The sequence below is a fragment of the Jaculus jaculus genome, chromosome 5 (genome assembly GCF_020740685.1).
Source record: "Jaculus jaculus isolate mJacJac1 chromosome 5, mJacJac1.mat.Y.cur, whole genome shotgun sequence".
In the NCBI taxonomy this organism is placed as follows: domain Eukaryota; kingdom Metazoa; phylum Chordata; class Mammalia; order Rodentia; family Dipodidae; genus Jaculus; species Jaculus jaculus.
In genome coordinates this window covers 95,868,991-95,885,071 of record NC_059106.1, presented here as the reverse complement: position 1 = coordinate 95,885,071, position 16,081 = coordinate 95,868,991, and the positions used below count along the sequence as shown (strand labels likewise).

At 40.9% G+C, this 16,081-nt stretch overlaps 1 protein-coding gene across 7 annotated transcripts in view; it reads right to left on the bottom strand.

Annotated features, from left to right (window-relative positions):
* Patj (PATJ crumbs cell polarity complex component) overlaps positions 1 to 16,081 on the bottom strand; it is a 430,613-nt gene that overhangs the window by 410,356 nt on the left and 4,176 nt on the right. For all 7 annotated transcript variants that reach the window (XM_045148899.1, XM_045148905.1, XM_045148902.1 and 4 more), the window contains exons 4-5: positions 11,645 to 11,815; positions 8,112 to 8,251 (exon numbers count right to left, since the gene is read on the bottom strand). In XM_045148899.1, coding sequence (XP_045004834.1) covers positions 8,112 to 8,251; positions 11,645 to 11,815 — 311 coding nt within the window. The remainder of the gene's footprint in view (positions 1 to 8,111; positions 8,252 to 11,644; positions 11,816 to 16,081) is intronic.

Here is a 16,081-nt window from a genome sequence, read left to right as displayed (position 1 = left end):
TATAAGAAATACAGGAAAGAGAGGGTCATTGAATTTGCAACAGTCTTGTGACTTGGAAACAACCATGGGCAGTGTGAAGCAGGTTTTCTGCATGCCTGCATGGAGATTGGAAGGACCATGGTTACAGTAGAGACCCCAGTGGAGATGCCGGGACCACAAGACGGCTGCTAAGGAGAGCTGCCAGTGCTGGATGAAGTTTTCCAGGATTGTGACTATCATAGCTGGAGGGTAGAATTGGAACTCCAGAGACTTGTTGCTGGTTAGAATTATTGGACTTGGAGACTTGTCACTGGCTAGAGTTGTTGGTCTCAGAGCTACAAAGTTTGATGTTTGCCCTGTTTAAATCTTGTATTGGTTGAATTCTTTCTTTGCTATGCCCAATGCCATCTTTTGCAGTGTGATTATTCTGTGCCATTGTGGGTTTTGGGTTTGTTTTCTTGTTTTGTTTTTGTTTGTTTGTTTGTTTTGGTATTATTGCTCAGTTAAAAGGCCTTGGATTGTAAGGATGTTTGAACATCATTGGGACTGATAAAAACTATGGGGACTTCTAAAGTTAAATTAGACTGAATGCATTGTATTTTATATTATATATGGTTATCAGTTTATGGGGGCCAAAGGTGGAATGTAGTGGTTTGATTCAGTGTCCCCCATAAACTTAGGTGTTGTGAATGCAAGGTTCACAGCTGATGGGAGATTTGGGAATTAACACTTTCTGGAGGCAGTGTATTGTTGGGGGGAGGCTTATGGGTATTATAGCCAGTTTCCTCTCCCACTGTTTGGCACGCTCTCCTGTTGCTGTTGTCCATCTGATGTTGGCCAGGAGGTGATATTCACCCTCTGTTCATGTCATCATTTTCCCTGCCATCATGGAACTTCCCTTCAAACCTGTAAGCCCTTTTTCCCCTACAAACTGCTCTTAGTCAGGTGATTTCTGCCAGTAATGTGAATCTGACTGCAACAACATTGCAAATGGAACACTGCATAAACATTGAACTTCTGAACCTTCCAATCTCACATACACCTGCAGCACATTGAGGTAAATCACTTCCTCAACTTCACTAATAACCTAATCACCATTTGTCTACCATTTATCAACAGAAACCAAACCCTTCCACAAATACTGCCAAGCCTATATTCAAGAACTTTTCTCTCTCAATAATCAATCCCAGTAATCAACTGCTAAACAAGGTAAAGACTATATATATATTTTTTTTTTTTTTTTGGTTTTTCGAGGTAGGGTCTCACTTTAGCTCAGGCTGACCTGGAATTCACTCTGTAGTCTCAAGGTGGCCTTGAACTCACTGTGATCCTCCTACCTCTGCCTCCCGAGTGCTGGGATTAAAGGCGTGCACCACCATACCCAGCAAGACTATTTTTTGAATTAATAAATTTTCTAAGCTAGAAAGCTGAGGTAGGAGAAGTACCATGAGCTCAAGGCTAGCCTAGGTTACTATGAAACTGTAACTCAAAAATAAAATTAAGGCTGGAGAGATGGCTTAGTGGTTAAAGTGTACACCTGCAAAGCCTAAGGGCCAGGTTTAATTCTCCAAGTCCCACATAAACCAGATACACATGGTGGCATATGCATCTGAAGCTTATTTGCAGGGGCTAGAGGCCCTGGTACACCCATTCTCCCTCTATCTCCCCCCCCCACCTCTAACAGACAAATAAAAATAAAAATCTTCTCTAAAAAGATGAAAAATTAAATTACATTAGATCTCTAAAGTAAGAGGCATGCCTGTAATCATTGTACTTTGAGGGCTGAAGTCTACGAATCACAAGTCTGAAGCCAGCATGGACTGCACAGAAACTGTAGAAATCAGGCTGCCCTGTGTAAGTGACTACACATACTATTTAAAACAAGGGCTTTTCATGGGCTGGAGAGATGGCTTAACAGTTAAGGCACTTGCCTGTGAAGTCTAAGTCAACTCTCCAGATCCCACACAAGCCAGACACACAAAGGTGAGGCAAGTACAAGGTCACACATTCCCACTAGGTAGCACAAGAGTCTGGAGTTTGATTGTGGTGGCTGAGGCCCTGGCATGCCAATTCCCTCTTTCTTTCTCTCTCTCACACATGCTATCTCTAAAATAAGTATATACATATATATTTAAAAGCAGGTTTTTCAGACCTTGCCTTGCCCTGAGACTCCATTTACTAGCCATTCTGGACTTATTCTGAGGTTGGAGGATGACTCTGTACCTGTGTGGACACATAAACAGCATAGCACCATCTGTCTGGCACCACCTATGAGGCACAGACTGATAAATATACTTCTGGCAATAGAAAAGTACTGGCATGGACTGAGCCTTTACTGAAATGATTATCAGGAAAACCAGGCCCAACTCATCAGACATACCAAACCACATCCTCACCTGAAGTCCATAAAGTGGACACCCAGCCCTGTGATGGAGATGGCCCCACTGACTTGTCCTGACCATCCAGTGTGTGCGTCAAGGAACTTCTTACTGTTCCAGGGGCTTCCACTCTGCTCTGTTCCTGTGGTTGAGCAGCCTACTCAACAGACATCACGTTTTATTTTTGCTTATTAAATTTGATCTTTATTATATGCATAAAAGAGTTAATAATTTAAAACATATTTTAATTTTTTTCCTTGGTGGCACTAGGGATTCAGAAGCCAGAGCCTTATACATGCCAGTCAAGACCTCTTCCACTGAACTACAACCATAGCCAGAAACTGAATATTGCTTGTGAAATTTTTCCCAGTACTAAATAACAGTATTTTTGAATATAAATACTATAGAAAAATATCCATGAATCATTTCCATTCAACCAATATTCTCCTTCCTTTAATTTTTCACCTACATTCCTATTCAGATTGTTCATTTAAGGAAATCTCTTAGCCTCAAAAGGATGAGTTACTCTTAATTTTTTTCATCCTCAATGTGACTCGTTTTACAAAACTCACTTCTTAATTTACCTGTAAATTTTCTGTTTTCTACAAATCAACTTATTTTAATCTATTGTTTTTCTTTAGTCAGTAGACTTCCAGGACACTTTTCTTCCAAAGCCAAATCCACTCAAGCAAAATAAAATCTAAGAAAACCAATGTACAAGTGAAAAAGCCACCTAGAAAATATGATTTTTATATATTCCAAAACTGAATAGAATTAGCTATACTGTTCCTATTATTTATAACTAAGTTTCCCTATATTGTAGTATATAATTGTTACATACAATTTAGTTTCCCACTGTCATTTACGTATAATTATATAATTGTATACAATTATACTCTGTATTCACATACATGAAATTATCTAGCCCAAATTAACGTTTACACAACACACACACACACACACACACACACACACACACAGAGTTCACATTTTCTACTCAAAGGCCATGAGCTCTTGTTGCTCCATCACAACATTCAGAAATAGTAGATTTCCATGAACTTGAAAGTCAAGTTGTTAAACAAGTTCTTAACAAAATATCTGGAAAATTCTCAAATAGAAGAACTGAAGTCATAAAGATCCTTTAATATGTCTAGAATGCTCTGCATGGCTGGGCCCTACTCTCCGAAGCCCCTTTTGACCATGTTGTAGTATGTACCCCTCCAAGTAAGCACATACTCACAGCATGGAATCTGTGTTGCATCTCTCCATATGCTATGCTGATGGTCCACAGAATGGCTCTGTTCCTTTCCCCAACTCCTGGTAATCTCATCTACACCCTCCCCTCAAGCATCACTGCCTCTTAATCTTTGGAAGCCTAATCCTTGGAAGATTCTTATACAATTGAATAATCAAACCCCTCTTTGGGGAATCATTCATCTCATGTGTAGCCCAGACCCATGAACACATGGTACCAAGATGTAGCAACTGTCAGCAGGAAGGTTAGAAGAACATTTCCTTTGCCACTGTATGCCCAACATTGCAGCATATAACTGGCACTCAATAAATACTTGTTAGATAAGGTACAGATGGATAAAGATACAATGTTCCTAATGCTAAAGAATTTCCAATCACCTCTTTGTTCTGCCAGTAGCCTATCTTTAATAATTCCTCTATTCTGCACTACCTTTTCCTATTGCTTTCAATTTTTAGTTTCTCCCAGCACAATATGAAACAATGTCTCCATAAAAACAAAGACCACCCACACACACAAAAAAAAATTTTTTTTCTCTTTTTTTTTTTTTTTTTTTTGGTTTTTCAAGGTAGGGCTTCACTCTAGCCCAAGCTGACCTGGAATTCATTATGTAGTCTCAGGCTGGCCTTGAACTCACAGCAATCCTCCTACCTCTGCCTCCCAAGTGCTGGGATTAAAGGCGTGCACCCCACGCTAGGCACAAGTTTCCATTTTATGTTTCTTCAAAAATAAGGGCTGGACAAGCGCCACATGTTCTCTCTCATATGTGGATCCTAGCTACAGATGACTGGGCTTCTGTGTGAGAATGAAAATACTTAGTAGCAGAAGCCAGTAAGTTAAAAAGGAGACATAAAGGGAAGAGAAAGGAAGGGAGGAGGATACTTAATAGGTTGATATTGTATATATGTAATTACAATGATTGTAATGGGGAGGTAATATGGAGAATGGAATTTCAAATGGGAAAGTGTGGGGGTGGGGAGGGAGGGAATTACCATGGGATATATTTTATAATCATGGAAAATGTTAACAAAAATTAAAAAAAAGAAAAAATAAATAAAAATATATTTTTAAAAAATGTTTAAAAATAAAAAAATAAAAAAATAAAAAAATAAAAGGCTGGAGAAACAGCATACCCGTGAAGCCTAAGGACACAAGTTCAATTCTCCAGGTCCCACATAAGCCAGATGCACATGGTAGCACATGCATCTGGAGTTCACTTGCAGTGGCTAGAGGCCCGGGCGTGCCCATTCTCACTCTCTCTCTCCCTCTCTGTGTCTCTAGTAAATAAACTAATTAATTAAAATTAAATAAAATAAAAAGTTTAAAACTGGGCTGGAGAGATGGCTTAGCGGTTAAGCGCTTGCCTGTGAAGCCTAAGGACCCCGGTTCGAGGCTCAATTCTCCAGGACCCACGTTAGCCAGATGCACAAGGGGGCGCACGCGTCTGGAGTTCGTTTGCGGTCGCTGGAAGCCCTGGCGCGCCCATTCTCTCCCTCTCTCTCTCTCTATCTCCTTCTTTCTGTCTCTGTCACTCTCAAATAAATAAAAATGAAGAAAAAAAATTTAAAAAAAAAAAAAAAGTTTAAAACTATAACTCAGCAGTACAATGAATACTTAAAATGTGCCATGCCCTAGGTTCAGTCCCCAGAACCTAAATAAGACTGCAGGATGGATAGAGTATAAAATAAAAACAAATAACTCAATGATAACAAATAACTAAAATAGCCATATTTGGGGCTGGAGAGATGGCTTAGTGGTTAAGCACTTGCCTGTGAAGCCTGAGGACCCCGGTTCGAGGCTCAACTCCCCAAGACCCATGTTAGCCAGATGCACAAGGGGACACATGCATCTGGAGTTCATGTGCAGTGGCTGGAGGCCCTGTCGTGCCCATCCTCTCTCTCTCTCTCTCTGTCTCCCTCTTTCTCTCTCTGTCTGTCACTCTCAAATAAATAAATAAAAATAATTTTAAATAAATAAAACAGCAATATTTCCAACATTCACTCTTCTTCCCCACTCTCCCTGTGCCCCTCCCCCAAAACACATTTGTTTTTGTGTTGTTTTTGCTTCACTTGGTTGGTTGATTGGATTTTTGCAGCTGAGGGATGTTTGTTTTTAAAAGTTTAGAGGTCTTTTATGTTTTTTTTTTAGATCTATTTAAGCCATAAATTCACAGGGAATGGGGTCTAGCAGCTCAGGCTCTTTTTCACCAGTTCTCACAAAGGTGCTTTTCTGGGCAGGGAGATGGCTCAGTAGGTTAAATTACTTGCTATGCAAGCATGAAGACCTGAATTCAGATGCCCAGCACCCAAGTAAAACCACAAATGTGATGGTTCACCCTGTAATCCTAGCACTCTGGAAGGTTGCCATAGGAGGGCTGCAGTGAGTTCAAGTACAGCTTGAATTACGCAGTGAGCCTAGAATAAGGTGAGCTAAAATGAGACCTTATTTCAATTAAATATATATGTGTGTGTGTGTGTATGTGTGTATATATGTATGTATATATATATATATATATATATATATATACATATATATATATATATATATACACACACAATATATAAACCTTGATACTTTATTTTTATTATTTTATTTAGAGAGAGCAAAAGAGAGAGGGACAGAGAGAACTGGCATGCCAGGGTAATCACATTCCAGACACTTGCGCCACCTAGTGGGCATGTGCAACCTTGCACTTGCCACACCTTTGTGCATCTAGCTTATATGGAATCTGGAGAGTCGAACATGGGTCCTTGAGCTTCCCAGGCAAGCACCTTAGCTGCTGAGCCATCTCTACTTTGTATGCTGCCAGAAGAATAACAGCAGCAGCAACCATAGTTACCTCTCAGTATCTAAGGGGACAGACTAGGTTTCAGGAGCCCCTAGACCAAATGGTGTAACATGTGCACATGTGTCCCCTGTACATCACTGCATTACCTAATACAAGTGGGATGTAAATAGTTGTCATACTACTTGGTGCTTTTTTGTTTTTGTTTTTTGAGGTAGGGTCTTGTTTTAGTATAGGTTGACCTGGAATTCACTATGTAGTCTCAGGGTGGCCTCAAACTCATGGCGATCCTCCTACCTCTGCCTCCTGTATGCTGGGATTAAAGGTGTACACAACCATTCCCAGCTCTATTTGGTGCTTTTTTTAACCCAATTATTTCCAACCCATGATTGGCTGGATCCATGGATGTAAACCTGCAATTAGAGGGCAGTCCATTCAGTCTTTACTATGAGATAAGTAACCTACTAACAAACTTATTAATATTATATCATCTGTTTCTTACCATAATGTAATTTTACAGATCCAGAAACTAAAGTCTTTAGTAAAATTAACTTATTTAACCAAGGTCACACAACTAGACAGACAGAAGCATTCACCCTAGACTAAGCCTTCCTTTATAAAGATTCTTTGTCCCAGACAACCTGTCTCACAGTAATGGTAATATTTTTGTGTCTGTGGGGTTGATGGGAAGGGGATTTGAAAGGTTGTATGTATTCAATTTTTGTGTGCATTCATACACAGGAGACATGTCCTGGAATTGACTCTATAACCCAGGCTGACCTCGAACTCTCAGCTTCAACCAAGATGCCGCCATACCTCAGCCTCCCGAGTGCTAGGATTAAAGGCATGTGCCACCATGCCCAGCTTCAGAGGAAGTAAATTTGAAAACATATTACTGGTAGAAGTTTTAGAATTATACCTGCCACTATAGCCACTTTTTTTATTTCGTTTTGTTTTTGTTTTTTTGTTTTTTCAAGGTAGGGTCTCACTCTGGTCCAGGCTGACCTGGAATTCACTCTGTTTCAGAGTGCCTTGAACTCATGGTGATCCTCCTACCTCTGCCTCCCCAAGTACTGGGATTAAAGGCGTGTGCCACCACGCCCAGCTGTGGCCACTATTTTACCAAGCAAATGTGAATAATGAAGTAAGTTATAGCTCAAAGACTGAAAATCAAAAAGACAAAACATACAGCTTGACCATGCTGCTAAAAAGAAAAAAAAAAAGAAAGCACATGCAACATGAGAATGACAGACTTCAGAGGCATATTGATGAGCATAATAAATAAATAATGTGTTAAAACCACTAAAAAGTTTGCTTAATCTTAAACTTAATGAACAATACATGCTGAATAGAGTTTCAATATCCCCATCTTCTGAACAGACCATAGCTAAAAGTGGCACATTTGACCGTGGGGCAATAAGTGGAAAGACGACACCAGTTATTCTGGAATTATCTGGTGGCCACAGCATGAATAGTTCTGCAACCACAGGCAAAGCACTGAACCTCTCTAAACCTTGTTCTCATGTAAAAAGACACAATAGTGATGCCCACATAGCTGGATGCTGCCACGAGCAGCCTAAGCACAGGGAAGAGGCACGAGGAGCCTCAGCTGCTATGGTTGCTGCTTTGAGGTGTGCTTCCTACTCTCTATGGTAATAGTTTCAGAACCGTCAGAAAAATCTTTAGTCACGTGAGAATGAACAAACAACATGCTCACCTGGCGGCTATGCTCCCAGGATGGACTTCCTTCACAAAGAGACTAATTTCTCCCAGACTTGGGCTTCGAAGGGCAACCACACTAAACCCAAGGCCTCCAGTTGAAGGACGCTCTATATCAATATACTCAACTTGTCGGCCCTAAGGGAGGAAGGAATTAGAAAACCAAGAATCAATGACATGCATTTAAATGAAATACCTCTTCACAGAAATGAAACTGCTCAGTACAAAAACACCTTCTCCTCAGTCATGTCCATAAAACCAAAGAAATAGCATTTCAGTAATATACTGGTTTTGGAAACCCTCTAACTAGAATTTCTTTCAACAGAACATCAAAGGAGTACAGTATTCTGAAACCTCGGGGAATAGAAGGTATTAGACACTTCATTCACATTATGAGTTATTCCTAGGTTGGATACAAACTGAAAACAAATGCCTTTTCCCACACTGAATGACTGTGAACTTAGATGACCCTAAATTCTCTTGATGCAAACACATTTTTCTCCATGTGGTATATGTGTGTAGAGTATATATTTGTAGAGCATCACATACATGCTGTATGTGGTGTGGTATGTGTGACGTGTGTAGAAGCACACACCCAATGTGCATGTATGCGAAGGCCCCAGGAGAACATCACGAACCTTCTCTCACTCCCTTGAAGCGAGGTCTCTCCCTGAAACCAGAGCTGCCTGAGCTGTCCATCAGCGAGCCTTATTGATTCTCTAGTCTCTGCCCACCCCCTCGGCAGACTGGGGTTACAAAAGTGCATGGCCAAGCACAGCCTTTTACATGGGTTCTGGAGAATCAAACTTGATTGGCTCTGGTTCAAAAGGCCCTCCCACTAAAAGCAGCAAGTGCTCTTAACTGCTCCTCCCCATCCCACAAAACACATTTTTAAATGAGCAAACTAAATTAGGTGATCAAAAATATACTTGTGCCAGGTGCAGTCATGCATGCCTTTAATCCCAGCACTTGGGAGGCACAGGTAAGAGGTTCACTGTGAGTTCAAGGTCAGGCTGAGACTACATAGTGAATTCCAAACAAGTATGGGCCACACTGAGACCCTACCTCGAAAAATAGGGGAAAAAAAAAATACACTTGTGCTTGGCTAAAGAGTGACTTAGTGGATAAAATACTTAAGCATGAGGACCAGAGTTCAGATCAAACTCCACCTAAAGCCAGACACAAGCAGTGCATGACTACAATCCCAGCACTCCTATGGCCTGGTAAAAGGCACAAATGGAGAACCCATGGAAGCCCATGCCTGGCCATCCTGGACGCAAGCGCAAACAACAGAAGACCCTGCCTCAAATGAGGTGGAAAGTAAGGACCAACACCTGAGGCTATACCTCCACATGTGTGGACCTGTACTTACACAAAAAACATACACACAAATAAAGATTTTAAAAAATGCTTGGAGGGCTGGAGAGATGGCTTAGCAGTTAAGCGCTTGCCTGTGAAGCTTAAAGACCCCAGTTCAAGGCTTGATTCCCCAGGACCCACATTAGCCAGATGCACAATGGGGTGCATGTGTCTGGAGTTTCATTTGCAGTGGCTGGAGGCCCTGGCGCGCCCATTCTCTCTCTCTCTGTCACTCTCAAATAAATAAATAAAAATAAACAAAAAAATTTTTTTTTAATGCTTGGAGTTATAGACATGGCCCAATGGTTAAGAGCAATTACTGTACAACACATCAGGGCCTGAGAGACCACTCAAGTTTGATTCCCAGGACCCACATAAACAGCTGAGGGTGGCCAGGCACACTTGTAACCTCAGACCCATTAGGGATCAGTGACACAAGCAAGAATCAAAGGAGCTCATGAGAAACACCAGCAAGTTCCAGGATCAGAAGGCTCCAGCTAAATAAAATCTTTGGAGGAAGAGTGATGGAGTGGAGCACCTGATGTTCTGCTCCAGCCACAACAGACAAGTACATAACACCACAGGCAGACACATGGGGCATCACAGGGACACATACATGTACATACTCCACCAACCCCCCCCACACACACAGGGACACACGAAAGAAAAAGAATGCTTGTATTTAGAAATGTGACCAGCAGCTGTGTATTTTTTTTATTATGTTTTTAATTCTATAGTGAAGAATTAACATACTGTTCATAAGCTCTTTTCAAGACTATGGGAAGGCCACCTTTTAAAGGAGTCCTGCCCTGGCAGTGAGGTATTTCACTGCTGTAGTTAGTAACTGCACTTACAAGAAATCATAAACATAATCAACTAACAAATATATCACATGGAGGAGATAAAACTGTAAAATAATAAAACAAGTCAGGTCAAGAAGCTTATTTAACTATCTATCTTAAATAAACTTTCTTTTTTCATTTTCAAGCCCAAATTTCATTCTTAAAGGCAGTTACTAGGGATGGGAAGATGCTCAATCAGGGAAGTGCTGGCTACATAAGCATGAGGACCTGAGGTGGATCCCCAGCACCCACATAAGAATGCTGGACATGGAGCTGGCGCAGTGACTCAAGCCTACAATCCCAGCACTCAGGAGGCTGTGGTAGGAGGATCACTGTGAATTCGAGGCCAACCTGGGCCACAAGACCCTGTGTTGAAAAAACAAACAACAACAACAACAAAAAAAAAAAATCTGGAGCTGCATATGTAACCCCCAGCGCTGGGGGTGCAAAGACGAGGGATCCCTGGGACTCACTGGCCAACTAGTATAGCCCAGTTGGTGAGCTTTGAGTTAACTTGTGTCAAAGGAAATAGCATTCCTAAGGATGACACCCTAAGGTTGTCCTCTGGTCTCAAGATGCACATACACAAACATGTGCAAGTATAAACACACTTTCACAAAAAGCACTCATTAGATCAAACTCAAAACTAATATACCCAAAAGACCACTTGTCCTTTGTGCTAAGGGTTACAATTAAATCATCATTCCCAATGTTTTCCTAAATCTTTCTAGTTATATTACATCCAACTCCTATGAATTATGTTAAGAGTTTTTGTCAGAAAATTTTCCTTACTATGTGGACACTTTATGTGTTTTGGATTGGATTTTGTTTTCCTTTAAAAAGGGGGGCCGGGGCCGGGCGTGATGGCGCACGCCTTTAATCCCAGCACTTGGGAGGCAGAGGTAGGAGGATCGCCGTGAGTTCAAGGCCACCCTAAGACTTCATAGTGAATTCCAGGTCAGCCTGGGCCAGAGTGAAACCCTACCTCAAAAAACCAAAAAAAAAAAAAAAAAAAAAACCGAAAGAAAGAAAAAAGAAAAATAAAAAGGGGGGTTACTACCTAGCTTAGGCTGGCTTCCAGTTAAGAGATTCTCTTACCTAAGCCACTTGAGTGCTAGGATTTTAACTATGTGCTACCAGACCCAGCTTTGATGTAATCTTAAGACAATTTCAAATATATGTTAGAAATGTTGTCAATTTCTCCTAAGCATTCAAAACACAAGCACAAAAAATACATAGAAATATATTTTAAGGCAGAAAAAAAGGAATGGGCTTTTTAATACGAAATAGAAAAAAAAAGCTAATATTTCAAGACAAGATAAAACTTTACCTGAGCCATCTGTTGAATGACTGAGTGAAAGTCTTCATTTCCTGACTTTGGAGCTAAATTATTACAGGGCCCATGGACATTCCCATTTGCAATGGAGCCATCTGTGAACACTAGCAAACCTTTCTTAGAAAACTCAAAGTTGGCTGTGCAAGCTGAGGGGATGTGGCCAAGCTGTTGAAAAGAAAAACAAGAAAATCATCAAAAGAAACCTACAGAAAAGAAATTATTTCTTTTACCTATATTTTGCACATTTTATGTATAATGTATATGTTAAATATATACAGATAAGTTAATGGATTAATCTATGTTTATAAGAATTATTTAGTATCACATAAAACATTTAGTAGTTTAAAATCTGTTCTCTTTTTTTTTCCTATTAAGAATAAAAGACTTCCTTATTCTGGATCGAGGTTTCACTCCATGGTCACAGATGCCATTGCTCTTAGGCTTGTGGTAAGGCATCTATATCATGGCAGTAAGGCATGGCATAGAAAAGTCACCCATGGCAGTCAGGAAGCAGAAAGAGTAAGAGAGGACCAGGGACAAAGTATACCTTTCCAAAGCATGACCCCATAGACCCCATCTCCTGGTATCTACCATCTCCTCCTCCCAATAATGCCATCAAATTATGAGTCACCTTCAGTGGACTAAATACACTGCTAATGATCCAGTCACTTCTCAAAAATCCAAGCCGGGCATATTGGTGCACACCTTTAATCCCAACACTCCAGAGGAAGAAGTAGGAGAATCGCCATGAGTTCGAGGTTACCCGTAGACTACATAGTGAATTCCAGGTCAGCCTGGGTTACAGCGAGACCCTACCTCAAAACAAACAAACAAACGCCAGGTGTGGTGGTGCACGCCCTTAATCCCAGCACTTGGGAGGCAGAGGTAGGAGGATTGCTATGAGTTCAAGGCCACCCTGAGTCTCCATAGTGAATTCCAGGGTCAGTCTGGGCTAGTGTGAGACCCTAACTCAAAAAAAAAAAAAAAAAAAGCCATCTCTGCACTAGGAACCAAGTCTTCCACACATGAATTATAGGGTACATACCACATCCAAACCTGATCAATTTATTCACTTGGTCAGTCAGCTATGCTCCTTTGTTGGTCAGGTCAAAAGGCCAGTTCCCAGAACCATTTCTTAAGTAATACATCATTTGCCTGCACAGATTATACTATACAACTTATCTACTTTGTTGTACTTTTAGAGGAGGAAAATAAAATGTGTTCTTGGGCTGGAGAAATGACCCAGTGGTTAAAAAGAATTGCTTACAAAGCCTGACAGCCTGAATTCAAATCCTCAGTACTCATGTAAAGCCACATGCAAAGTCCATTTGAAGTGGCAAGAAGCCCTGGTGTGCCCATTCTCTCCCTCCCTGCTTACAAAGAAATATTTTTTAAAGTGTTCTTTTCTTATACCTTCTGTTACTATTCCAAGTTCACAAAAGATACACTTACATCACATTACACATCTCAAATGCAAAATCATCTAAGTGTGTTCACAGGATACACACCAACATCTCATACATATCTCATAGGCAGATATATCTAAGTAAGATACTAAGCCCTTCCGCACTTAACTGTACACGTCCACAGAGGGAGCCACAAAAGACCCACACAGCAGCAACAAGAAGAGCCAGGAGCCGTCCCAAGATTCTTACATGTATTACCTCACTGAATCCTTACATCAGCCATCTGAGAGATCATTACCCTACTAAGTGAACATGAAAACTGTGGCACACGGGTGTAAGATCCTTGTACAGATAAGCAGCAAGTGAATCACAGAACCACTTAAAATATTCTCAGGGCCAGGTGTGGTGGTGCATGCCTTTAATCCCAACACTCGAGAGGCAGAGGTACTAGAACTAATGAGCGTTCAAGGCCACCCTGAGACTACAAAGTGAGTTTCAGGTCAGTCTGGGCTAGAGAGATCCTACCTCAAAAAAAAAAAAAAAAAATCTCATAAATAAAGCATCCTTGGGAAAGGGGAGATGGCTCAGCAGGTAAAAGCACCTATTGTACAAGCAAGAAGATCTGGGCTCAATCCCAGCACCTGACATAAAAAGCCAGGCCTTGCCACACATGCCTGTAATCCCAGTCCTGAGACAGGAGAGTCAAAAGAATTGCTGAGGCTCTCTGGTCAACAAACAGAATATTTTAAGTGGCCATCCAGATGTACAAAGTGACAAATATAAATAAATATATATCAGTTATACGTTCAGTGACAAATTATCTTAAAGAAATACAGAGAAGCAACAGAAGGGGGGCCATCTGATATTCTATTCTGGCACATGTATCCATAGGATGTGCATATCTGCACACATGTTCATACAACACTACACATGCACACATTACCCAAAAACAAAAACACAGTAACCAAATAATCCTTTTTTTTAATATTTTCATTTCACTTATTTATCTGAGAAAGACAGAGTGAGAGTGAGAGACAGAGTAAGCACACCAAGGCCTCCTGCCATTGCAAAAAAATCTCCAGACACATGTGTCATGTGCATCTGCTTTTATGCGGTTACTGGGGAATTGACCCCAGGCTACAGACACTGCAAGCCAAGTACCTTTAATCATTGAGCCATCTCTCCAGTCTCAAAAAATCTTAAAACAAAAAGAAGAACAAGTGTTTAAAATAACACAAGTTAACACAACTGGCAACACACTGGAAAAAAAGTAACCTTAAACATAAAAATGTCTGGCCAGGAATGCTTGTGCATGCCTTTAATCCCAGCACCTGTTAGGCAGAGGTAGGGGGAGCACTGTGAGTTTGAGGCCACCCTGAGACGACACAGTGAATTCCAGGTCACCTGGGCTAGCATGAGACCCTACCTTGAAAAATCAAATAAATAAATAAATGTCCACTACACTACCAACCTGCTAGACAAGATGTGCCCACTGGGGCAACAGTGGCATGCTGATATAGAAGTAAGCAACTGCTTTCCGATTAGATTTGAAGCCTGTTCCACAGGAATGAATTCAAACCTGGTTCTGTAAACCTGCTCTCAAGACCATGGCTGAGGAAAGAAAGTTTATTTATTTTGCTAAATGGATATACTGTACCCATCCAAAACTACCTTCTAAATATCTATGTTTATGCCCACAGATAAGTGAGAAGCTTTTTTTTACAACGGGTGGCAGTTACTGCAGGAACACTGCAGAAGAAATGTAAGAGCCAGAGAAAAGAGTGGAGTAAAATGGAATGCTATCTTCCTAGCATGACATGGACACTGTACTCTTGAACTCTGAGCAGCTGTAACTACCTATACAAGACCTGCAAAAGAGTGGGTCAGTCAACAATCTGCCATGAAGGGAAGGTTCTCACAAGCACCTGCCCCTCCATGAGGAGCTACTGGCAGTCAATGGCTGCTAAGAAAGTCATGTTCTGTGACACAGCTACTGGTAAGTTGCCTATGGTCTGGTGCATCACCATTCACTCATGCTCAGGTAAGCAACTCCAATTAAACTAAGTCACACACACACATATGAAAGTAAGACTAGGGCTGAAGAGACGGCTCAGTGGTTGAAGGCACTTGCTTGAAAAGCCTGAAAGCCTGATGGCCTGGGTTTGATTCCCTAGCACCACATGAAGCCAGATGCACATGGTACATTTGTCTGAAGGTCATTTGCAGTGGCAGAAGGCCCTGGCACACCCATACTCACTCTCCTTCTGTCTGCCTCTTTCTCTCAAATAAATAAATACAAATTTATTTTTTTAATGAAGAAGAAATAAGTAAGGGGCTGGAGAAATGGCTCAGTGGTTAAAGATGCTTGCTTGTTTGCCAAACCTGAAAGCCTGACAACCAGGATTAGATTCCCCAGGACCAACATAAGCCAGATGTACAAAGTGGCGCATGTATCTGGAGTTTGTTTGCAATGGCTGGAGGCCCTGTTTCATCCATACTCAATCTCTTTCTATATGCCACTTTCTCTCTCTCAAATAAATAAAATACAATTTAAGAATTTAAAAAAGAAAAGTAGGACTAGTCTGGAAGAAGATCAAGAAAGGGGTAAAATGGGAACCAATAAAAACAAATTGTATTTGAAGATATGATCAAAATATGTTATATACATATATGAAACAACAAAAATAAGTAAAATAAGATAATTTGGTGGGGGGCGAAGGTTTCAGGTAGGGTCTCGTTTTAGCCCAGGCTGACCTGGAATTCACTATGTAGTCCCAGGCTCAAACTCAAAGTGATCCTCCTACCTCAACCTCCCAAATGCTGGGATTAAAGGTACCGCCCAGCTAAGAGAGTATTTCAAAAAGAATAAATGCAGTGACTGAGGATAAAACTCAGAGGTAGAAAGTTTATCTGACATATATAGACCCTAGGCCCTCAGCACTGCAAATAAGTAAACAAACAAACATTTTAAAAAGTAAAGTTGAGCCAGGTATGATGGCACATGCCTTTAATCCCAGCACTTGGG